Source organism: Cervus canadensis, chromosome 2 (assembly GCF_019320065.1).
Source record: "Cervus canadensis isolate Bull #8, Minnesota chromosome 2, ASM1932006v1, whole genome shotgun sequence".
In the NCBI taxonomy this organism is placed as follows: Eukaryota; Metazoa; Chordata; class Mammalia; order Artiodactyla; family Cervidae; genus Cervus; species Cervus canadensis.
In genome coordinates, this window is record NC_057387.1 from 83,878,399 (window position 1) to 83,904,020 (window position 25,622).

Genomic DNA, 25,622 nt, shown 5'->3' on the forward strand with positions numbered 1-25,622 from the left:
TAGGTTTTCCTTTTTCTCCCAGCAGTGTTTTTTTAGCTTTCAGTAGGTGGATCTTTGTCAGATTATCTGTAGGTAGTTCACATTTTTTGATGCTGTTGAAAATAATGTTGTCCTTTTAGGTTTCAGCCATCAATTGTTTGTTGCTACTTATATATTGACCATGTATCTTGCCATCTTGCTAAATCACTTATTTAGTTCTAATAAATTTTTGCAGATAGATTGTCTATCTGATCATATTATCTGTGAAAAAAGACAATTTTACTTCTTCCTTTCAATGAGAATGTCTTAACTTTTCTTGCCATAGTACACTGGCTAGAATCTCCTGTGCTGAGAGGTTTCTTTAATTTTTTTAAGTGAAGAATGGGTGTAATGTTTTGTCAGTTGCTTTTTTCTGTAACTATTGAGATAATAATTTTTTCAAAGACTGTTAATATGGTCAGTTACATTCATTGATTTTTTTTTTTTTAATGTTAAATTAACTTTGTATTACTGAGGTAGATCCCACTTGGCCAGGACCTATTATACTTTTTATATTTTGTTGGATTCTATTTGCTAAAATTTTAAGATTATCTGTGTTAATATTTGGTAATGATATAATTTTCTTTCTTTATATTGTTTTTTAAGTTTTGTTATCAAGATAATTGTGGCCTCATAGAATGAGCAGGGAAATATTTCTTTCTCTTCAGTTTTCTATTAAGGGTTCATGTAGCATTGACATTGTTTCTTTTCTCAGATGTTTGGTAGAAGTGATGAGTGAAGCCATTGGGTGTTTTGTTTTTTTTTTTTAATGGAGGAGACAGAAAAGTCAATTGACTTAGTAATAGAGGATTGTGCAGATTATCTGTTTCTTCTTGAGTGAGGTTTGATAGTTTCTATTAATAAATTTCAAGGAATCTGTACATATCATCTAAGGTGCTCATAATACTTTTATTATCATTTAAACATTTATAGAATCTGTTGTAATTTAATTTCCCTCATTCTGAATACTGGTTATTTGTCTCTTTTCTCTTTATTTTCTTGATCATTCTTGCCAGAAATTTATTAATATTTTGGATCTTCTGAAAGAGTCAGCTTTTTGTTTTCATTTATTCTCTTTATTATTTTTTAATTTATTGATACTTACCCTAAATTTTATTTTCTTTCTTCTGCTAACTTTGGGTCTCTGTTACTCTTTTTTTTCTAATGTATTAAAGTAGAAATAAAGGTCATTTACTTGAGATGTCTTTTCTAGTATAGGCATTTGAGGCTGTAAATTTTTAAGTATGGCTTCAGCTGCATCCCACAAGTTTTGTTGTTTTTATTTTCATTCAGTGAATACATTTTCTAGTTTTTTAAAGTGTCTTTTTGACCTATGGTTTATAGAAGTGGGTCTGTCAATTGGTCTCCAAATATTTGAGGATGTTCCACATATCTATTATTGATTTATAATTTAGTTCCATTTAAGTCACAGAAAGTAGTTTATATGATTTGAATTTTTTTTTTTTGAATTTTTTTTTTATTTGAATTTTTTAAACTTTTTGAGACTTGTTTTATGGCCCAGAATGTGGTCTGTCTTTGTATTAGGTTGGTGCAAAAGTACTTGCGGTTCTACAGTGTTAAACTTTGCTGTTTGATACTGGAATACATTCTTAAATGTGGTTATGTTATACATCATTTTAATGCACATTTCTCACTTTATTTTTTTGTTAATGACTTACTACTTACTGTTTATTTTATATTTATTTTAGACTAGGGAAATGATGTTAGATAAAAAAAAATGAATTCAAGTGGTTTGCTTATTCGAATTCAAAGTGAGTAATAAAGCAGCGTAGACAACTCACAGCATCAGCAACACATCTGGCTCAGGAACTGCTAACGAATGAATAATAAGCAGTATTCGTTCAAGAAGTTTTGCGAAGGAGATGAGAGCCTTGAAGATGAGGAGCATAGTGGCTAGCCATTGGAAAGTTGACAGTGACTTGTTGAGAGGATCGTCAAAGCTGATGCTCTTAAAACTACATGAAAAGTTGCCCAAGATCTCACTGTCAACCTCCTACATTCATTCGGCATTTGAAGCAAATTGGAAAGCTGAAAAGGGTTGATAAGTGTGTGCCTCATGAGCTGACCGAAAAGAAAAAAAATTATCATTTTGAAGTGTCGTCTTCTCTTACTGTATGCAACAGCAACAAACCATTTCTCGATTGGATTGTGATGTGTGATGAAAACTGGATTTTATATGACAACCAGAGGTGACTAGCTCAGAGGTCGGACCAAGAAGAAACTTCAAAGACTTTCCAAAGCCAAACTTGTACCAGAAAAAGGTCATGGTCACTGTTTGGTGGTCTGCTGCTGGTTTGATTTACTTTCATTTCAGTTCAGTTCAGTCGCTCAGTCATGTCCGACTCTCTGCAACCCCATGGGCTGCAGCATTCTAGGCCTCCCTGTTCATCACCAACTCCTGGAGTTTACCCAGACTCATGTCCATTGAGTTGGTGATACCATCCAACCATCTCATTCTCTGTCAGCCCCTTCTCCTCCTGCCCCCAATCCCTCCCAGCATCAGGGACTTTACAAATGAGTCAGCTCTTCGCATCAGGTGGCCAAAGTATTGGAATTTCAGCTTCAGCATCAGTCCTTCCAATGAATGTTCAGGTCTGATCTCCTTTAGGATGGACTGGCTGGGTCTCCTTGCAGTCCAAGGGACTCTCAGGAGTCTTCTCCAACACCACAGTTCAAAAGCATCAATTCTTCAGTGCTCAGCTTTCTTTATAGTCCAGCTCTCACATCCATACATGACTACTGGAAAAACCACAGCTTTGACTAGATGTACTTTGTTGACAAAGTAATGTCTCTGCTTTTTAATATGCTGCCTAGGTTGGTCATAACTTTCCTTCCAAGGAGTAAACATCTTTTAATTTCATGGCTGCAATCATGCAGTGATTTTGGAGCCCCCAAAAATAAAGTCAGCCACTGTTTCCACTCTTTCCCCATCTATCTGCCATGAAGTGATGGGTCCGGATGCCATGATCTTAGTTTTCTGAATGTTGAGCTTTACATCAACTTTTTCACTTTCACTTTCATCAAGAAGCTCTTTAGTTCTTCTTCACTTTCTGCCATAAGGGTGGTGTCATCTGCATATCTGAGGTTATTGATGCTTCTCCCAGTAATCTTGATTTCAGCTTGTGCTTCTTCCAGCCCAGCATTTCTCATCATGTACTCTGCACGTAAGTTAAATAAGCAAGGTGACAATATACAGCCTTGACGTACTCCTTTTCCTATTTGGAACCAGTCTGTTGTTCCATGTCCAGTTCTAACTGTTGCTTCCTGACCTACACAGATTTCTCAAGAGGTGGGTCAGGTGGTCTGGTATTCCTATCTCTTTCAGAATTTTCTACAGTTTATTGTGATCCACATAGTCAAAGGCTTTGGCATAATCAATAAAGCAGAAATAGATGTTTTTCTGGAACTCTCTTGCTTTTCCGATGATCCAGTGGATGTTGGCAATTTGATTTCTGGTTCCTCTGCCTTTTCTAAAACCAGCTTGAACATCTGGAAGTTCATGGTTCATATATTGCTGAAGCTTGGCTTGGAGAATTTTGAGCATTACTTTGCTAATGTGTGAGATGAATGCAATTGTGTGGTGGTTTGAGCATTCTTTGGCATTGCCTTTCTTAGGGATTGGAATGAAAACTGACCTTTTCCTGTCCCGTGGCCACTGCTGAGTTTTACACATTTGCTGGCATATCGAGTGAAGCACTTTCACAGCATCATATTTTAGGATTTGAAATAGCTCAACTGGAATTCCATCACAATTCCATCACTACACTAGCTTTGTTTGTAGTGATGCTTCCTAAGGCCCACTTGACTTCACATTCCAAGATGTCTGGCTCTAGGTGAGTGATCACACCATTGTGATTGTCTGGGTCATGAAGATCTTTTTTGTACAGTTCTGTGTATTCTTGCCACCGGTTCTTAATATCTTCTGCTTCTGTTAGGTCCGTATCATTTCTGTCCTTTATTGTGGTCATCTTTGCATGAAAGGTTCCCTTGGTAGCTCTAATTTTCTTGAAGAGATCTCTAGTCTTTCCCATTCTATTGTTTTCCTCTATTTCTTTGCATTGATCACTGAGGAAGGCTTTCTTATTTCTCCTTGTTATTCTTTGGAACTCTGCATTCAGATGGGTTTATCTTTCCTTTTCTCCTTTACTTTTCATTTCTTTTCTTTTCACAGCTATTTGTAAGGCCTCCTCAGACAGCCATTTTGCTTTTTTGCATTTCTTTTTCTTGGGGATGGCCTTGATCCCTGTCTCCTATACAATGTCATGAACCTCCGTCTATAGTTCATCATGCACTCTGTCTATCAAATCTAGTTCCTTAAATCTATTTCTCACTTCCACTGTATAATCATAAGGAATTTGATTTAGGTCATACCTGAATGGTCTAGTGGTTTTTCCCCACTTTCTTCAATTTCAATCTGAATTCGGCAATAAGGAGTTCATGATCTGAGCCACAGTCAGTCCCTGGTCTTGTTTTTGCTGATTGTATAGAAATTCTCCCTCTTTAGTTGCAAAGAATTTAATCAGTCTGATTTCGGTGTTGGCCATCTGGTGATGTCCTTTAGCTTCCTGAATTCCAGTGAAACCATTACATCTGAGAAGTATGTTGAGCAGATCGATGAGTTGCACCAAAGACTGCAATGCCTGCAGCTGGTATCAGTCGAAGGAAAGGACCCTCTTCTCCAGAAGAACACCGACCACATGTCACACAGTCAGCACTTCAGAAGTTGAACAGTTGGACTATAAAGTTTTGCGTCATCTGCCATATTCACCTGACCTGTTGCCAACTGACTACCACTTCTTCAAGCATCTAGAAAACTTTTTTCAGGGAAAATGCTTCCACAACCAGCAGGAGGCAGAAAATACTTTCCAAGATTTTGTCAAATTCTAAAGCATAGATTTTTATGCTACAGGAATAAACAAACTTATTTCTCAATGGCAAAAATGTGTTGACTATAATGGTTCCTACCTTGATTTATAAAGATGTGTTTGAGCCTAGTTATAATTTAAAATTCATAGTCCCAAACTACAATTACGTTTGTACCAACCTAATAAGTATTACATGTGCTCTTGAAAAGAAAAAATATATTCTACACTTGTTGGGAAATGTGCTTTTTACATGTCAGTTAGCTTTATTGACTACTGGTATGTATTATGTGCTTGCTGATTTTCTATTTACCTGTTCTACCAATTATTGAGACTGGCACATTTAAATCTCTCATGATAATTGTAGACATACACGTTTCTCCTTGCAGTTCTATCAGATTTTGCTTTAGGTATTCTGGCACTCTGTTATTAGGTGGATTAATATTTGGGATTTTTAGGTCATGTTGGTGAATCAACTTTATTATTTCATAATTTCTGATGCCATTTTTCTTCAATATCTACTGAATCATTATTCCTGGTAATATTTTTGCTTTAAAATCTAGTTAGTGTTATACTAATATAGCAAAGTCTAGCTCTCTTTTGATTATTCTTTTATGGTATATCTTTTTCCTGCTTTTCCTTTTTAACCTGTTTGTTTCCTTATATTTAAAATGGGCTTTTTATAGGCAGCTTAACAAGGCAAGACATAAAAATGTCTGCCTTTTAATTAGGGTGTTTGGACTATGTATAATGTAATTCCTATGGTTTGTTTTAAACATAGCATGTTGCTTTTTTCTTTTCTATTTGTTCCATCTGTTTTTTGTTCTCTTTCTCTGCCTACTTTTGGATTATTTATTTTTTTAATTCTATTTTTTTCCTCCTTTATTGGCTAATTAAGCATATCCTTTTTTTCAGATATTTTAGTGGCTGCTTAAAAGTTTATAGTATACATCTTTAATTTATCAGAGTCAACTTTCAAGTGGTAGTATCCCACTTCATATGTAATATAAAACCATATGTAAAATTAGATAGCCGGTGGATGTTTGCTGTGTGACAGAGAAAGTTCAAATCCAGTGCTCTGTGACAACCTCGAGGGGTGGGATGGAGGTGGAAAGGTGGGATGGAGTTTCAGGAGGGAGGGGACATACATGTACCTGTGGCTGATTCATGTTGATGTATGGCAGAAACCAGCACAATATTTTAAAGCAGTTATCCTCCAATTAAAAATAAATTAAAAAGACTATACAGCGATGTATTTCTAATGCTTGCCTCATAGCTTTTGTACTACTGCTGTTTATGTTATACAATACATTTTACTTCTGCGTATATTGAAACCCCACAATATATGGTCACTATTTTAGTTTTAAGCAGTCAATTATCTTTTTAAGACATTCAGAACTTTTTAAAAAGTGTATATATACCCAGATAGTTACTTTTATGCTCTTCCTTTTATTTTATGGATCCAGATTTCCATGAGATATTATTTTCTCCCACTTCTTGTGGTACAGTTCTGCTGCTGAGAAATTTTGATCTTTTTTTCTTTTTGTTTTTTGGTCCACACCTTGAGGCATGTGGAACTTTCCCAACTAGGGATAGAACCCACACCCTCTGCAGTGGAACAGCAGAGTCTTAACCGCTGGACCACCAGGGAAGCCACAGATGTTTTGTTTTGTTTTTTTTTTCTCTGATGATGAATTTTGGTATGACATCTTTGGTATGTCTCAAAAAAATCTTTATTTCAGCTTCAGTTTTGAACGATTCTTTTTCCCACAGGATAAAGAATTCTAGTGTAACGTATTTTCTTCTAGTTATTCAAATCTTGCTTTGCTGTCTCATAGCTTGCATTATTTCTGTTGACATTCTCACATTTTTTTCTTTTTTCTTTTCTTTTTGCATAATTTGCTATCTCCACTGTGACTGCTTTTAAGATTTCTCTACTTTTTACTATTGGTCTTGAACAGTTTGGTTATGATGTTGCTTGGCTGAGTTTTCTTTATATTTCTTGTGCTTGGAGTTCATTTGTGTTCTTGAATATGTGGTTTTATAGTTTTCATCAAATTTGGAAATTTATAACCATTATGTCTAATGTATTTCTCCTGATCCCTTCTTTGTTCTCTCTTTCAGGTATTCCCATTTCACATATATTAGGTCACTTAAGTGTTTCCACAGCTCACTGATGCTCTGTTTATTTTTAAAAAATCTTTTTTCTCTTTGTTATATTTTTGATAGTTTCTATTACAATGTCTTGAAGGTCACTAATCTTCTGTGTTACCTAATCTCATACAGTCAGCTTTTCATCTCAGATATTTTAGTTTTCATTTTTATATTTTCAACTTGATTCTTTTAAAAACCTTATATGTCTGAACTTTTAAATTCACTGTTTCCTTTAGCTTTTTGAACATAGGACTTTCACGTATAATAACTGGCTTAATATCTGCATCAACTCATTCTATCAGATAGGTCAGTTCTGGGTTGGAGTCCATTGATTTTTCTCATTTTAAGTTGTATTTTCTTGCTTCTTTGCATGCCTGGTAATTTTTGACTGAATACCAGACGTTATGTGTTTTACTTTGTTCAATGCTAGGTATTTCTGCATTTCTATAAATATACTTGATCTTTGTTTTGCAGCATGTCTAAGTTATTTGGAAACAGTTTGATCCTTTTGCGTCCTGCTTAAGCTTTGTTGAGGAGGACTAATGCTTCTTCACTGCTGAGGTGAAGCCCGTCTGTGCATTCTCCCCCAAGCCCTGTTAATTATGAGGTTTTCCTCACTGGCTGGTGTGAATAGCCACTATTCATGGCCCTGTGTGAAGTCCGCTGATTGTTCGCTGTAATCCTTTTGAGTGCTTCTGGCTCAGACTGTTTCTTCGCCTGTGTACAGTGACTGGTACTGTCCTGAATACTTGACGAGCACACCTTCCGGGGCAACTTTCCTATCTCCTACTTTGCCCCAGGAATTATAGCCTCCTTGCTCTGCATAGACTCCTAGCTCACGCTCAGGGCCGGAAACTGCAGGCCTTGGTGTGGATTTTCCTTTCCTGTGTCCAGGTTCCAGGCAATTCAGGTTGAACCATTTCAGGATACCTCTTTTTCTCCCCATCTCTCTGACATCACTGTATTTTGTTGCCTGATGTCCAGTATCCTGAGAACCTTTGTTTCCTGTATTCATTATTTTAGTTATTTAAGGTGGGAGGGTAATATGGTGCCCTTTACTCCATCTTGGCTAGAAGTGGAGGTCTTCACCTAGAAATTTTGAAGAAAATTTTAAAAGAGACTACTAGAGTTTCTGAGGAAGGGAATTTGAGTTATTCAGGCACTTTTACTGCTTGAGGCCTGAAAGGGCACAGTGGAGGAATAAATCAGAAGGAAAGACACCCTTAGATTTGTATAATTTTAAGTATAGGAACTATTTAGAAAGATGAGGGCAGCATGAATGCCTAGAGCTAATATTAGTGGTATTTGTTAAACCTTTCTACTTAAGTGGGCAAGGGATGGAGAACTCAGAAGGAGAAATCCTGTGGAGAAAGCTGCCTTGAGAGGATCTGTTATCTTAAAGAAATGCAGCAAGTTCGAGGCAGCTCCAATGGAAGGGAACCCTGACTTTACTTTCCTTCCTCCTTTAAGGTTTCTGCTAATGGCTCTCCATGGGCAAAACCAACTGGAAGATAAAAGGGTTAGAGAGCCTTAGAGGTCAGACTGTAATCCCCAGGACACAGGGTAGGCAGAAAGTGTTGAGTGTGGAAGAGGTGGGTAAACAGAGAATAACCTGCACAGGAAATCAGTGATGATTTTTAGATTGCTGGCTACAATGTCAGGGTGGTTGGTGGTGCCACTTGATGGGAAAGAAGAGAAAAGGCACAGTGTGTTCGGGCAGAAGTAGGTTTGACACAAGGAAAAACGATGAGGTGGTTTTCCCTGGAAGTCCTATAACTGTCGTTTTAAATTATTTAGAAGGTCCTTATCAACATGGATGATGAAGCAGAGTTTATATAGCAAGTGCATATACAGTGATTTGTGTGGGGACTGGGTTTAGGAAGAGTGGGGAAAATAAAGTAAAAATCATTCAGCCTAAATGTATGTGTTGCCTGTCCCTTGGGCCATGTGGATTTTGGGCCAGTTACGCTGAAATCTGTTGCAGACCAGGCTGAGAGCTGAGTATCTTGAATTCTGCTAAAGTGGCTATGGGATGAAGAGATTTGGAAAGGACTCAATTACTGAACACCTATAGGGGATAAAAGTTGAGAAGACAGGTGATAAAATCAAGCATGATTTAGATACACCAAACTCAGTATAGTTTATCAGATTCTGGGATTGTAGAATTATGTGGCCAAAGTTGATATTAGAGTGTGGCTATTTTAAATCATCATGCGACATAGTGGAAGGAGTATGGGTTGAAGTCCCTCTATTGTTTTTTACTGACTCTGTGACATTGGACAAGTGACGTAAATGCACAGAACCTTAGTTTCCCCTAAGAATTGATTAGTCAGTTCTTCGCATCAGGTGGCCAAAGGATTGGAGTTCAGCTTCAGCATCAGTCCTTCCAATGAATATTCAGGACTAGTTTCCTTTAGGATGAACTGGTTGGATCTCCTTGCAGTCCAAAGGACTGTCAGGAGTCTTCTCCAACACCGCAGTTCAAAAGCATCAGTTCTTCAGGTCTCAGCTTTATGGTCCAGCTGTCACATCCATACATGACTACTGGAAAAACCATAGCTTTGACTCGATGGACCTTTGTTTGCAAAGTAATGTCTCTGCTTTTTAATATGCTGTCTAGGTTAGTCACAGCTTTTCTTCCAAGGAGCAAGCGTCTTTTAATTTCATGGCCACAGTCACCATCTGCAATGATTTTGGAACCCCACAAAATGAAATCTGTCACTGTTTCCATTGTTTCCCCATCTATTTGCCATGAAGTGATGGGCCTGGATGCCATGATCTTATTTTTCTTAATGTTGAGCTTTAAGCCAACTTTTTCACTCTCCTCTTTCACTTTCATCAAGAGGCTCTTTAGTTCTTCACTTTCTGCCGTAAGGGTGGTGTCATCTGCATATCTGAGGTTATTGATATTTCTCCCAGCAGTCTTGATTCCAGTTTGTGCTTCATCTAGCCCAGCATTTCTCATGATGTACTCTGCATATAAGTTAAATAAGCAGGGTGACAATACACAGCCTTGACATACTCCCTTTCCTATTTGGAACCAGTCTGTTGTTCCATGTCCAGTTCTAACTGTTGCTTCCTGACCTGCATACAGGTTTCTCAAGAGGCAGGTCAGGTGATATGGTATTCCCATCTCTTTCAGAATTTTCCACAGTTTATTGTGACCCACACAGGGCTGCATATCCAAGGACTAGTTCACTTAAAAGAGATTTGGTGGTTTGGATGATCCCATGGGATAAAAATGTGGACTAGAGGGTGGAAGCCACATAAAGTAGATTTCAACCCAGTACAAGAATCTTTCTTATTACTACAATAGTAGCTGCCTATTGTGAAAATTCAAACAGCACAGAGAGAGGAGGTTAAAAATTGCCCTCCATGCTTCCACTGTACCTCTTTCTCTAGATGTCACTGCAGTAAGCAGGCTTTTGCATACTTCTTCCTGAAGTTTTGTATGTTAGATCCTTATACAGTTTAGTGGTTCTTAGACTCTAGTAGCACTCAGGGTAGTCTGAAGGGTTTTATCAGCACAGGCTGTGAACCATACTCCCTAGAGTTTCTGAATTAGTAGATCTGGGCTGGAGCCTGAGAGTTTGCAATTCTAACAGTGGTGCTGATGCTGCTTCTCTGAAGATCACATTTTGAGAACCACTGATGTACTTTCCTCTTTGCAGAGTTCTTACAAATGCAGTCATATTGTAGTGTCTAAGAATTTGCTCTTTTACTCAATAACATATAATTAGCAATTTTCTTTAGCTATGTCTTGGTTTTAACAACTGCTTCTGTATCAGTTTTAGCAAGTCCCCTGTAAATGAATGGGGCTTCCCTAGTGGTTCAGCGGTAAAGAATCCAGCTGCAGCGCAGGAGCTGTAGGAGATGTGGATTTGATCCCTGGGTTGGGAAGATCCCCTGGAAGAGGGCATGACAACCCTCTCCAGTATTCTTGCTTGGAGAATCCCTTGGATAGAGGGGCCTGGTGGGCTACAGTCCATGAGGTTGCAAAGAGTCAGACAAGACTAAAGTGACTTAGCATGCAGCCACTGTAATGAATATTGAATTTGTTTCCAGGGTTTTTGTGAGTGTGCCCTTGCCTTTAAAAAAAAAAAAAGCTGAAATGTGCATTTTTGTATATATCTTTTAGATGAGCCAATCTTCAGTTCTTAGAAGGTAAATTCTTAGAAGTTACAACTCTTGGGTAAAGGGGTAGATTTGAAAAACAGATAGATATTGCCAAATTGTCCTAAAGGAGGATGAACCAATTATTCTCTTGCTGAAAGTATCTGAAACTGCTTGTGTGCCCAAGCTCTTGCCCAAAATGGATATTATCAGCATTTTCATTTTCTGCCCATTTTTTTAAGGTGTAAAATTGTATCTCAGTGTTGTTTTGGTTTGCATTTCCCTCCATTTTTTTGTGAGGTTAAAGGGTCAGTATATGGATTGACTACCTTTTTCTATGAACTACAAGTTTGTATTTTTTGCATCACATGAACAAAGGCAGCAAACCTTCATTTGAGGGATTGCTAGTTATGTTGTAAGGTTGGCACATTATGGGTTATGATCAGAGATGAGGTTGGGAGGTGGGGTTAGTGGTTCAGGCAGGAGCAGGAGCTTTGAGTTCCTTGTGGGCCAGATAAAGAACTTGGCCTTCACTTTGGGCAGAAGCAGCATTGCTGGTGTTGAAGCTTACACTGCAGATCATGCTAATTTTAACAGGGCTTGTTTCTGGAAAGGCACACTGTTCAGTAATCTTCTAATAACTCATTCTTTAGGCCTTTCATGTGGGGCCTTGAGGCCACCTAGCCCTTCTTCATAAATAGGATGTGGGGGGTGGTGGTAGGGTGGCCCAAGAGGGAGGGGGCAACATGTATACTTCTAGATGCTTCATGCTGTTGTACAGCAAAAATGAATACAACATTGTAAAGCAGTTATCCTTCAATTAAAAAATGGTCAGTAATTGTTAGCAGTAAGTAAAAATAAAATACTATATATTAATAATATATAATATATATACTATATAATAATATATAATGTGTATACTATATATTAATAATAATATAAAATGTTTATATTAGTAAAATAATGGAAAAAAATTAATAGAATTTCTTTAAAAAGGAAACAAAAAGCCGAAAGAGTAGGCCAGAGACCTCAGCCATCCTCAGGCTGGGCATTGTCTTTGAGGGCAGAGTTTTGCAAGATGTTGCAGGGATTGGATTTTGTTGCTGTACCCAATACTTCTCTCCTCCATGCCTGTGTGTGGAAGTGGGCTGCAGGTCAAGGAGGACGAATGCCCTGGGAAGGGGTGCAGTGCTTCATACAGAAGAGAGGCTTGCTGACAGTGCTTCTAGAACTCTCCAGGGATGGAGAGTTTTTAGTTAGTTAGTTAGTTCAGTCACTCAGTCGTGGCTGACTCTTTGTGACCTCATGAATCGCAGCACGCCAGGCCTCCCTGTCCATCACAAACCCCCGGAGTTCACTCAAACTCATGCCCATCGAGTCGGTGATGCCATCCAGCCATCTCATCCTCTGTCGTCCCCTTCTCCTGCCCCCAATCCCTCCCAGCATCAGGGTCTTTTCCAACGAGTCAACTCTTCGCATCAGGTGGCCAAAGTATTGGAGTTTCAGCTTCAGCATCAGTCCTTCCAATGAACACCCAGGACCTATCTCCTTCAGGATGGACTGGTTTGATCTCCCTGCAGTCCAAGGGACTCTCAAGAGTCTTCTCCAACACCACAGTTCAAAAGCATCAATTTTTCGGCTCTCAGCTTTCTTCACAGTCCAACTCTCACATCCATACATGACCACTGGAAAAACCATAGTCTTGACTAGGTGGACCTTTGTTGGCAAAGTAATGTCTCTGCTTTTTAATATGCTGTCTAGGTTGGTCATAACTTTCCTTCCAAGGAGCAAGCGTCTTTTAATTTCATGGCTGCAGTCACCATCTGCAGTGATTTTGGAGCCCCCCAAAATAAAGTCTGACACTGTTTCCACTGTCTTCCCATCTATTTGCCATGAAGTGTTGGCACCAGATGCATGATCTTAGTTTTCTGAATGTTGAGCTTTAAGCCAACTTTCTCACTCTCCTCTTTCACTTTCATCAAGAGGCTTTTTAGTTCCTCTTCACTTTCTGCCATAAGGGTGGTGTCATCTGCATATCTGAGGTTATTGATATTTCTCCCAGCAATCTTGATTCCAGCTTGTGCTTCTTCCAGCCCACCGTTTCTCATGATGTATTCTGCATATAAGTTAAATAAGCATTTTTAGAGGCTTTTTATTTTAGAATGTATTAGACTATTTTATACATTAATAATTTCCTTCTCCCTCATAGCCCAGGAATTCCCATATTACTGCAGGACACACAACATGCTTCCCTCTAGGCAGTAGGAAGTAGAGGGCAGAACATTCTCAATATCTTATGCTTCTCATAGTAGCCTGTATAGTGACATAGGGTTGTCATTAATCAGAGCATGGAGGGGCGTTTCTGATGGTTGAGTGTCTGAGAAGTTCTCACAGGATGAACTGACTTGGAATTGTGGTTTGAGTATGCTAAGGATGAAAGCAACTTGGTTGGGAGGTGGGAAAAGTCAAGTCATTTCAGGGATGGATAAGAGTCCTGTTCTGGCCTAGACAAACCTCAATCTGAATACAGCCTCCTTCATCTTCCAGCTTTGTGACCATCCCCTGGATTTTGTTCCTCTCGGCATTTCAGTGTCTTCCTCCATAAGTTGGGAAAGGGTGGGTGTCATAAATGTGGGTTCCCCCTCTCTGCTTCTCTGCAGAGAGAATAGCTTGGTAGGGCATTTTAAAGGGCTTGAAAGGCATTTTAACAAGTAAGGAGCTGCTTTATTGGATCACAAGGATTGAAAAGAAGGGAGTGTAAGCGAGGTTTTATAGAAGAGGACATGGGAGATCCAGAGTTTAATTTGCTCTTGGGCGATGTTTGTTTTGGGAGTTTGGAGATATCATTTGACACGTCAGATTTTCCACCCATGATTTCGTTAGGACCTATACCATGCATTTGGCCTCAGCATGGCTGGGTTTTGTATTTTCTCTGTGTCAGCTGTTGAGCGTTGCCTGTGTGGCTTTTGGAGGGTGGTGGGTTTTGGCCACTGCCCAGGACCGCCTCAGTGTTGATCCCTGTGGCCATCACATTGTGAGGCACGCACGAGGCTTTGTTAAGGTTGCCTTTTCTACCTGTTGGAATCCAACTTTGAATCTAAGACGACAGTCAGCTTTTCTTCTGTTTGATTTAATTCCACACCCCTCGTCCAGTCACCTCAGATTTGTCTTTAAAAGATGGGCTCAGTCCAAAGCATGAAAATCCTCAACGTCTTGAAAAATACTGGGCTTCTGATCTTGTGCTTGAAAGAGTGATGAAAACAGTAAACTGGTACTTCTTTTATCAGCTTGCATCTCCGTATTCTGCCAAGGAAGGTGGAGCTGGAACAAGACACTTGGTTTCAAGAGTGTAGCTGAGATTCCACTGGCAAATGGAGCCCCCTTACTGCCACGTGCAATATTAGCAGGCGCGTTAGTTGCGTTTCAAGTGCATAAACTAGGCACAACTTGAGGCATCACTGTTTGACTTCCAAAAATAATATTCTTACACTAAATTGTCAACTCTTTAAAATCAGAAATGATGTATTTTTCAGCTTCCTATTCCTAGTGTCCTGACCCAGAGAAAGCACTTAACATTTGTTTCCTGGAATTTGAGCTGTTAGACATGGTGTGAATACCTAGGTGTAGATCATGCATATTAAAGGATTGCAGGTTTTCAGGGGTGATTTGGTCATGAGAGAGAAGGTTGGCGTGTCTTAATAGTGCTAATAATTGCTGCTGTTTACTGAGAGAGTGTGTGTGTGTTAGCTGCTCAGTCGTGTCTGACTCTTTGTGACCCTATGACTGTAGCCTGCCAAGCTCCTCTGTCCATGGAATTCTCCAGGCAAGAATACTGGAGTGGGTGGCCATTCCCTTCTCCAGGGGATCTTCCCAACCCGGAGATCGAAGCTGAGTCTCCCGTATTGTAGCAGATTCTTTACCATCTGAGCCACTAGGGAAGCTGTTACTGAGCATAAACCATATATTAATACCAGGCACTGTGCTGGGCACTCTGATTATACAATCTTAGTTAATCGTTCAAAGAATACAGCGTGATTGGAACTGCAGGAGACAACCTTTCACTTTAATAGAAGAAGTACCTGTCAAGAAGCTGTACTTGTTCTCCCATGTATATTTTTGATAAAGCCGATGGAGAACCAGGTATTATTGCCAGGTTAGCTCTTTCCTTCCCATGCCAAATTTTCTTTCCATTTTAGAGCATGGGAGAATTGCTTAAAGTGGTATTTAATTCTTTCTGTTAAGGAGACTAAAGTGGAGCAGCGTACTCATTGCTTATCTTTTTTTCCCCAAATCTCCCAATCCCTGATTGTATTATAACTAAAAACAAAAAAAAAATTGTGTGTGACTCGTGTACCTGAACTCACAGCCAAGACCAAAGATCAAAGTCAAGAGAGGATATTGAGCTCACTCCCAGGTCCCTGGGACGCTAGATCTGTAGACACTGTCCTCAAATTTATCCTGAAGGAGTGGCCCGCTAAGAAGTAGGACTGCAGGTAAGCTTATCCGCTCTGGAGGGTTGCAGGCTTAGGGAACAGTGTTCTGCTCTTTCGGGGGAAAGAAGGAAGCGAATATAAGAGAACAGTCCCACAGAGTGGTTTTCAGCACGGTTATGTGTAGCATGACCCCTTTTGAGAATTTTTGGGACAGTAATGCAGAGAACAGCCTCCCATGTCCCTGTCTCTGTCTCCTTTTCTCACACTGCCTTTGAGCAGCTTTCACGTTTGTTGAGGAATCAGCTGTGAAGCCTGTGGTTTCCTGTGGCACATTTCTAATAATATTTGTACAGGCTATTATTTAACGCACCATATAAATATTTATCATAAGAGCAGTCTTTTGATCATGAACAGAGGCTAAAAACCAGTTCAGTCCGTGCTGGCAATTGGCTGGGAAGCTGTTCTGCCCTTTGGAGCCTCTTGTAGACTGACGAGTTAGGTAAGGCCTGGGACATGTGTGCAGCCAGCTTGAATTTCTCCCTGTAGCTTTTCTTTCTCTTGGCCTCCACAGCCTGTGCTCTTAATTCTCTTGTCTGACCAGCCACCCCATATTCCCTATTAGTTGTGTTTCTTTTTTTATGAGCTTCCCTGGTGGCTCAGATGGTAAAGAATTTGCCTGCAATGCAGAAGACCTGGGTTCGATACCTGGGTTGGGAACATCCCCTGGAGGAGGGCATGGCAACCCACTTCAGTATTCTTGCCTGGATTATCCCCATGGACAAAGCAGCCTGGTGGGCTACAGTCCATGAGGTCGCAAAGAGTCGGATACCCCATATTCCTTATTAGTTGTTTTTCTTTTTAGAGAATTTATCTCTGCTTCAAATGAATGAAGTGGGATCAACTTTCTGACTCTCAGCATTCATCTCTTGGGCTTTAAAGCCACACCATTGTGACCTGGACAAAACCAGCTCCTCTGGGGGTGTGCTCTGTGATCTGAAATTGCTTTATTGCTGAGAACCTCAGTCTCCTTAACTGGAAAATGAACTCGTAGTGGCAACCTCACGGGATTGTTACAAGTGAAATCACAAAATCAGGTGGGTGATTTGCAGAGCAGAGCTTAACAAATGCCAGTTGTTGCTGCTTTTGTTGTTGATACTGTTGTTGAAGGATTTGGTTTTCACTTTTAGGCTGGCGTCTGGAAAGAGCCCTAAAGTTGCCTTAAGAGGCCAGGGTTCAAATGCAGATGCTGCTGCTGTTTACTCTTTGTGTGACTTGGGGCAAATTTTCCTTTCCCAACAAGGTATAAAATGGTGGTAAGTTTCCCAGCTTGAATGCGTTTCAGTTGGAAGAGATGAACAAATGTGTGAAAGTGCCAAGCATGCGGGAGGATCCTAATCCTTTTTTTTTTTTTTTTTTAAAGAACAAATTTTAAAAGGGAATAATGTTTTCCATTTTGCAGTTACTTTATTCTCTGAGGCCAAGAGAAACTGGAATATAGTTTGGAATCTAGGACACATCAGAGAGTACTTATGACCCAGGAACAAAGGGCACAGAGGGGAGACGAGGAATCTGAGTGCAGAAAATCCTCTGGCAGAGTTTTTATAACTCACAGGGTCAAGTTTCAGGGAAGCTGCCCTAGAGCTTGAACTTTTCAAGATCCAGGTGTGGAAACAATCATAAAGAGATCACTTAAAACTATAGTAATAGGAAACGTAGTGAACCTGAAATATTTAATTAGGATCTATTTCTTACAAAAACATGAACTGGGGTGTGTGTGTGAACAATGCAGAGAAGGTATGATGCCCTTGTTCCTGTGGGTTTGACTCTCTTTTGGACTGATGTCTCAGTCATACAGTCTAGAAATGGATAGTTTTATCAGAGAGAGGCCACCTGGTATTGGGGAAGGGACAGTCTCTAAAGGTGGGCAGCCTGAGTTCTGAGTAAGCCAGTTGTAGACAGAGTAGGCACACGGCTTTGAGCCCTAAGTCAGGAAGATCCCCTGAAGAAGGAAATCCACTCCAGCATTCTTGTCATGAACAGAGGAGCCTGGTGGGCTACATTTCCCAGGGTCACAAAAGAGTCGGATACAACTTAGCACCTAAACAACAGCAACGTACAGAGTAGGCAGAGGCCTTGGCAAACATACATTAACTAAGTGGAGGGTATCGTGCAGCATGGGGCTTGCTAGGTGGTACTAGTGGTAAAGAACCCGCCTGCCAATGCAGGAGACATAAGAGAGGTGGGTTTGATCCCGGAGTTGGGAAGATCTGGAGGAGGGCATGGCAACCCACTCTAGTATTCTTGCCTGGAGAGTCCATATGGACAGGGGAGCCTGATGGGCTGCAGTCCATGGGGTCGCAAAGAGTCAGACATGACTGAAGCAGCTTAGCATGCATGAACCTGTTAGCATGGCATTCTGAGAACGGTTAGGGATTTGGCAGCCAGACGGATGAGACGGCTCTCACCTCTGTCACTTGCTATTTATATGACATACGGGAGCAAGTTACTTGACTAGTCTAGGACTTGTTTTTCCTCATCAGTAAAATGGGAACAGTCCTAGTAATTCTCTTCAAGGGTTGATACCAGGACAAAAAGTGGATTTAAAAATGTAAGCAAGCTGCTCAGTAAAGCATCAGATATACAGTAAAGTTTTACCTTTTATTATTTCCCTAAAGGTAGGTTTTAAGAGTTTGCTCTGAGTCTCAGGGACTTGATGAGTTTGTGCTATGTGCCAGACACTGGGCTGGCACTGGGGGTGCCACTGTGGTCCAGGCAGCCCTGGAGTTAACTCTCTAATGGCAAAGCTCCACTCTCCATACAAGTCAGAGTGGTGGGGGAAGGTTCTCCGGAAGGATGGGCTCTTTCCTCTTTAGCCAAGAAATAGGTCCCAAACCCAGAGCCAGGGTAAGCCCTGAGTCAGCTACAGAGTGGAAATCTGCCTCTTTGGATTTCAGTGGGAATAAATCAGGATGTCTGGGTAGTGGGTGGTGAGATGAGATATTCCATGCAGAAGAGGACAGTCACAAGTGAGGGAACCAGGCCTGAGGAGCTGGGCCAGACCCCTGGGGGCCTCTTTTGTCAGTGGCTTTGGTAGGAGTAGAGAGAAGCTTGGGTGGCTGGCCAGGTCTGTGTAAGCCAGAATGTTTGCAGAGACTCTTCATTTCCTATTTTTTCCCCTTGTTTCTCCCTGCAGTGTTTAGAATACTTTTGAAGAGCTCTAGTCAAGGACAGAGTTGTTGACTTGCCAGGATCAGTGTTGGAGAGCAGCATCCTTGGGTCCTTCTAGGTGGTGACAGCGGGACACCAAGAGAGGGAGTCCTGAGTTCAGCAAGTGGAGGCGCATGGTCATTTGGGGGCGGTGGGGTGGCTGGCCTGGTCAGGCTTCCTCCTCTGCAGATAAAGAAATCTGGGAAGATAATGGCCACGGCTCTGCCCTATTTTGCCTTCAATGTATCCTCAGTTTCTAGCAGGGTGTCCGGTGCCTGGCACAATCTGCATTTCTTCTAATATCAGTCACTGATTACAACATGCCTCATCATTTCATCCATCACTAAGAAAGATGTTCCTGATTACTTATAAGATGCCATTGGTTTTTAAGAGTCACTGATTTCAGAGAAGCTAAATGTGAAAAGAAATGAGTATCTCAGAATTAATAAAATGTGGTTGTAAGCGTCCAGTAAATATTTATTAATTGAATGAATGAAGCATACAGATATGAGAACCAAGGCAAAACACTTGTGCAGATGAATACAAACCTAGGAATCTGAAGTATTAAAGCATGAACCTGTTCATCCTTATTTTTTTTGTTGATTCACTGATTTAGGTGTTCATTCCATAAGCACTTAGTGAGAACTATTATGTACCAGACAGTGTACTGGTCTGGGAATACAGGCACTGTAGGAGCTGAGAGTATAGAAATCAATCAGTTCCTTTCTTCAGGTTCAGGCCAGTGAGGGAGGTGAACACAGAAGGAAAAATTTGGTCAGAGTGATTTTTAAAAAGTTTAAAAGAAAGAAGGGACACAGTACTCTGGTGGCACTGGGGCATGGAGAGAGGCAAGAAGTAATGGCTGGGATTCTCTGGTGGTGCAGTGATTAAAACTCTGTACTTCCAGGGGAAGGAGCCCATGTCCGATCCCTGGTCTGGAAACTATATCCCACGTGCCTCAGTCAAGATCCCGCACACGGCAGCAAAGATCCTATGTGCCACAGCTAAGACCCAGAGCAGCCAAACATATTTAAAAAAAAAAAAAGTGTTGGTTGAGCAAGATCTTAGCATTAAAGTCAGTATACAGCATATTAAAAAGCAGAGACATTACTTTGCCAACAATGGTCCTTCTAGTCAAAGCTATGGTTTTTCTAGTAGTCATATATGGATGTGAGAGTTGGACTATAAAGAAAGCTGAGTGCCAAAGAATGGATGCTTTTGAACTGTGGTGTTGGAGAATACTCTTGAGAGTCCCTTGGACTGCAAGGGGATCCAACCAGTCCATCCTAGAGGAAATCAGTCCTGAATATTCATTGGAAGGACTGATGCTGAAGCTGAAACTCCAGTACTTTGGCCACCTGATGCAAAGAATTGACTCATTGGAAAAGACCCTGATTATGGGAAATATTGAGGGCAGGAGGAGAAGGGGACGACAGAAGATGAGATGGTTGGATGGCATCACTGACTCCATCGACATGAGTTTGAGTAAACTCCGTGAGTTGGTGATGGACAGGGAGGCCTGGCGTGCTACAGTCCATGGAGTCTCAAAGAGTTGGACATGACTGAGGAACTGAACTGAACTGAGGCACACAAGAGAGAAAGGACGGTGGAAGGAAAGAGAAGTATGAAGTGGAGACAGTCCTGTAGTGGTACGGTGCACCTGGGAACCTGTGAGGGTTCAATGTGTCTGAAGCCTGATGTGAGAAAGAGCAGGACTGTAGTAGATGTAGCTGGATAGGAGGCAGAGAGCAGTTCCTGGAGAGCCTGGGATACTGTGCTGAGGGCCTCAGCCAATGGTTTTCAATCCTTAGGAAGAACTCAGCAGAGCCACTGTTGGGGGAGGGTCGAGGGCCAGGCAAGGATGATCTTTGCTTGACACAGCGCTGCTGTGCTTTGATCTATTTCAGTTTCCTTCGAGTAATGGCTTGAAGAAAAAATATCCCTGTTGGATGTTTGAAGGAATGCATGGTTTGAAAACTGGTGCCACTGATCATGTGGGTGAGGAGATGAGAAAGCAGTTAGGCTGGAGCCTGGGAGTTGGTCTCGGAAGCTCAGAGGAGGGTAGCACTTGTTCTTACTCCAGCTTCTACCTTCGCCTCTCCAGCTGCCCGTGAACCATAGGGACCACGTGCCGTTGGGGGATCACTGTGAGCTAGACAGAAGCCATCATGTTTAACAAAGCCATTTTTAACAGGAAACCTTAACGGAACATCTGCTGGCTGACTTCATTTTAGAATCCCCAAGTACGACCTTGCCGAGGAAACATTACCTCTTTGAAGTGAAAAGGTACAGAACGCTGCTGTGGTTGAAATTAGACCCTGGGCACTGAGGCCACCCTGAGCTCACCTCGGGGGCTGTAGCATGTTCTCCAGCATAAATGTCCTGGGGGCTTGTTCTTATTTAAAACGCCAGTCTGGAAAATGAAGTTCTCTGTGAGATGTCTGCATCGTGGGGGCTGATCTGAGCAAAGGGACCCAGAGCGGCAGTGAAGGCCAAGGAATTCCTTGAGTGTTTGCTGGTCAGGTTTCCTTGTAACTTGCAAGGGGTCTGTAAAGAAAACAGATTGTCTAACAAATTCCTGATCCTGTCTCCCTCGAGGCTCCTTCCCAGTCCCAGTCACTTCACAACACGGCTGCAGTATATTTGCCTCTTCTCCAAATCTGTGCTGTGAGCTGTTAAGAAGAAAAAGAGAACATACAGATGCGGGATTGTGGGTTTGGGCTGCTCTTCAGTTGTGCTGCCTCATCTCTTAATTTCCGAAACCTTTTTGCCCATCACTATAATGTGCATGATTTTAGCAACTTGCGTTTACTGTTCATAAGTGTGTGGACCTAGCGTTAAGAGAAAATTTACATATTCCTTGGAGTCTCATCTTAATCACCTATAAAATAGACACTCACCTTCAGGGTGAGGGGGGAATTGGATGAAAGCAGCCAAAAGGTACAAACTTCCAGTTATAAGATAAATGAATACTAGGAATATAATGTACAATGTGATAAATGTAATTAACACTGCTGTATTTGTATATGAAAGTTGTTAAGAGAGTAGATCCTATGAGACCTCATGACACAAATGTTTTTCTTTTTCTTTTCTTTTCAATCTGTATGCTGCGGCTGCTGCTAAGTCGCGTCAGTCGTGTCTGACTCTGTGCGACCCCATAGATGGCAGCCCACCAGGCTCCGCCGTCCCTGGGATTCTCCAGGCAAGAACACTGGAGTGGGTTGCCATTTCCTTCTCCAATGCATGAAAGTAAAAAGTGAAAGTGAAGTTGCTCAGTCATGTCTGACTCAGTGACCCCATGGACTGCAGCATACCAGGCTCCTCCATCCATGGGATTTTCCAGGCAAGAGTTCTGGAGTGGGTTGCCGTTGCCTTCTCCATCAATCTGTATGAAATGATAGATATTTACTAGATGTACTGTGATAATCATTTCTTAAGGTATGTAAGCCATATCATTATGCTGTGTACCTTGAAGTTAAACAGTTCTGTATGTCAATTATACCTTAATAAAATTGGAATAAAAATAGTCTCACCTTGTAGTGTCACAGTGAGTAGAGGGCCTCTATGACTGCCCTGGTGGTTCAGACGGTAAAGCATCTGCCTACAATGCGGGAGACCCAGGTTCAATCCCTGGGTTGGGAAGATCCCCTGGAGAAGGAAATGGCAACCCACTCCAGTACTCTTGCCTGGGAAATCCCATGGATGGAGGAGCCTGGTAGACTATAGTCCACGGGGTCACAAAGACATGACTTCACTCACTCACTCATGTACTGTTTAAAGTGCTTATTGGCACATGATAGTTGAATGAATGGCTGATCGGGTAGGTGAGTTCCTTTTTAGCACCATGGCCATTGTCCTTTTGATTCAAATTCAGTGAGGAAAAAATGCATATCTGTTGCTTCCAGATTCTTAGTTCTACAACCCTTTATTTATCCTCATTGCACTTTCATCCGATATCATGACTTTGCTTGAATAATGGTGAAGCTTGTAATGCTCATCATCTGACTCCCTGCGGAGAACAGAACCTCCATGTCTGAGGCCACGCCTGCCTGTTCACCTACCACCTCCCTCAGTGCCTGCTTGCACACCGGCAGCAGTGAACATCTTTCTTGGATTAATGAATAATCATCCAGTTCGTCAGCTGTGCCCCTTCATTTCCACTTTCAAGATGTCCCGTGCTCGACTTTGCAGACCCGCTTGGTCTTCACGTGGTTTTGTCCTTGACCCCACAGGTGGAGGGATAGCAATGCCCGGCGGAGATGAACCCAGGAGCTACTATGTGGGCGTGGACGTGGGGACCGGCAGTGTCCGAGCAGCCCTTGTGGACCAGAGGGGCACCCTCTTGGCTTTCGCAGACCAGCCCATCAATCAGTGGGAGCCTCAGTTCAACCACCACGAGCAGTCGTCCGAGGACATCTGGGCCGCGTGCTGCGTTGTCTCAAAGGTATGGCCCTGACTCTGGCATTCTGTCCTTGCATGTTCTTCCTTCCCCCCGCCCCTCCGCTGAGTGTCTCGTGTGTGTCCATCTGGTGCCAGGGACAACGTAAGGGTAACTTTAGACGCTGGCTTTGCCTTTTGGGAGCTCAGGGTCTGTGGCAGAGACCAACAGTCAGCAGGGATGTGACATGAGAGGTGTGGGAACAAAGTGACTGGCTAGAGCTGAGGATGGGCCCAGCCCAGGGGGGCTCAGGGTAGACGGTGGAGGACTCAGAGCTGCAGTCAGAGGATCTGGTTGGGTGTGACTGGATGTGAAGATGTCACTGATGACCACAGCTCACCTCTACTGTGCCTTCAGCTGTGCCCAGTTCTGTGTAAGACAGGTTAACCTGCGTCATAGAGGGGAATCCTTGCCATGACTGTATAGAGGCAGTGCTATTAACACTGCCTCATTTCATTGAGGCAGAAACAGAGGCACAAAAAGATTAGATAACTTACCCATGCAGTTAATAAGGAGGAAAGGCAGGGCTGGAACCTAAGCAGTCTGATTGCAGTGCTGACCCTGAGTCACTGGACTGTCCTGCCTTCCAAGTAGACAAGTGAGGGGAGCCTCTTTTGTTTGGGGGAGCAGCATATGCAAAGGCAAGGTGGGCTCTGAGAAAGGAAGGAAGTCGGGCAAGACCAGTGCATCTCTGAGTTGGAGCAGGTAGGCATTTTTCTTGAGTGGCCTTTGTTTGCAGTCAGCTTGCTGACTTGGAAAAAAGTGACGCTGGGTGAGAATTGTTCCCTCTTAGTTTCACTTGACTGGTTTTATATCCTAGTAATCAGGAACGACAGAGATGTTTTTGTCTTTTTTTTTTTTTTTCCAGAGGGAAAAATAAAGACCTGGGTTCTGTCTTCTCCCTGTTCCTAGTTTAGTTCCTTAAATATTCATGATGGGTTTGGTAATTTGCAGATGGACAATTCACCATTCTGTCCGTATTGATCAGTCTGTTTAAACTTTCATGAGCTCTGGGCTGCTGTTAGTGCCCCCAGAGAAGAAGGCAGGGAGAGGAGGCTGGGGGTGGGCAGCGCTGGAGCATGATATAGGAATAAAAGGGAGGCACGTCTTCGCTTCTGCCTGTTTAATTTTCTTCCCCCCCTCCCCCTCCCACCCCCTGCCTTGGTGAGAATCCTCTACTCTTTGCCCTTGGGTCTCCTTTGTCCTTCCAACATAGAGCCTTTCTTGCCATTAAGGAAATTGTCAAGAAGAAAATATAATCCCCTGATGAAAAGCTACTTTAAAACAGGTCTGCTCTAAGTACAGCTTGGTTTAATGTTGGATTTTTAATCATCTTGCAGTGGCAGCCACCACATTATCTGTTTTGAGCCCCTTCAGCCATGTGAGTGCTCTGGGCATTTGTCCTTCTTGAGGCTGTGCTAGAGTAAACCTGGGTAACACTATTGGGTCTCAGGCCCTTCTCTCATGGGGCACGGCCACGTGGCCATGTGTTAGAAGCCGTGGGATAAGCATGACGCATCTGCTCATAGCTCATGGCTGTGTGAGGTTGAAGGAGGGAAGCATGTTTATATTAGAGAAGAACACACCAGACAGCACACATTCTAGAGCTGGGCTGCCTGGATTGACATCCCAGTTCCAGCGTTTATTAGCTTGTCATCTTGAAAAAATTGCTTTTGGTTTCTTGCTTGAGTTTCGTCATCTGTAAAATGGGAATGATGACCGTACCTTTCTGCTTTGGGTCGCTGTGAGGATTAAATGAGTTAACGCATACAAAATGTCATAACAGTGCCTGGAAATGAGTAAGCACTGTGATTCCTATGGCGATTGCACTGATGACAATCACAAAAATGAGTAGATTATGGAGAAGAATGAATTTCTAAGATAGAATGTTGAAAAGTCAAAGTCAGTAAGGGAGGTACCTCATGGGGAATATTCACTCCTTTTCTGATTAGGGTTCTTTCTATGTAAGATTTTGAGAAGCAATGATCTGGGGCAAAGGGTGACATAAAATACATCCTGACCTGTCTTGTTCTCAAAAACTTAAGGAGCTCAAGAGCTTGAGAGCTGTTGTATTGTTTCCTTTTCTCTAAGTTGCTCACATTGCCTGAGATGGTTTTCCCCTAGTGAAATTAATAAAAACAACAAGAACAGCAGCAGCAACGGTAATAATAGTTACCACTATTATTAGTAATAATAGCAATAATAATAATAATTAATAGTAATGATAGCAATAATAATAATGATGATGGCAACTAACATTTCTTGGGCACTAACTCTGTTCCAGGTATCATGCTGAACACTTTATACCAATCACATCTTGTTATCTACACAAAGATCTCTTTTTAAAAATTGAAGTAAATAAATAGAAAGTGAAGT

General features: G+C 41.7%; 1 protein-coding gene across 10 annotated transcripts in view; it reads left to right on the forward strand.

The window, feature by feature from the left end:
- FGGY (FGGY carbohydrate kinase domain containing) overlaps positions 1-25,622 on the forward strand; it is a 483,924-nt gene that overhangs the window by 4,320 nt on the left and 453,982 nt on the right. For 6 of the 10 annotated variants that reach the window (XM_043461160.1, XM_043461165.1, XM_043461168.1 and 3 more), the window contains exons 1-2: positions 15,529-15,661; positions 23,041-23,252. In XM_043461160.1, coding sequence (XP_043317095.1) covers positions 23,055-23,252 — 198 coding nt within the window. In that variant the 5' untranslated portion in view covers positions 15,529-15,661; positions 23,041-23,054. Of the gene's footprint in view, positions 1-15,528; positions 15,662-16,463; positions 16,696-23,040; positions 23,253-25,622 lie in introns of those variants that run through there. The other 4 variants (XM_043461161.1, XM_043461164.1, XM_043461163.1 and 1 more) reach the window with 2 other exon arrangements.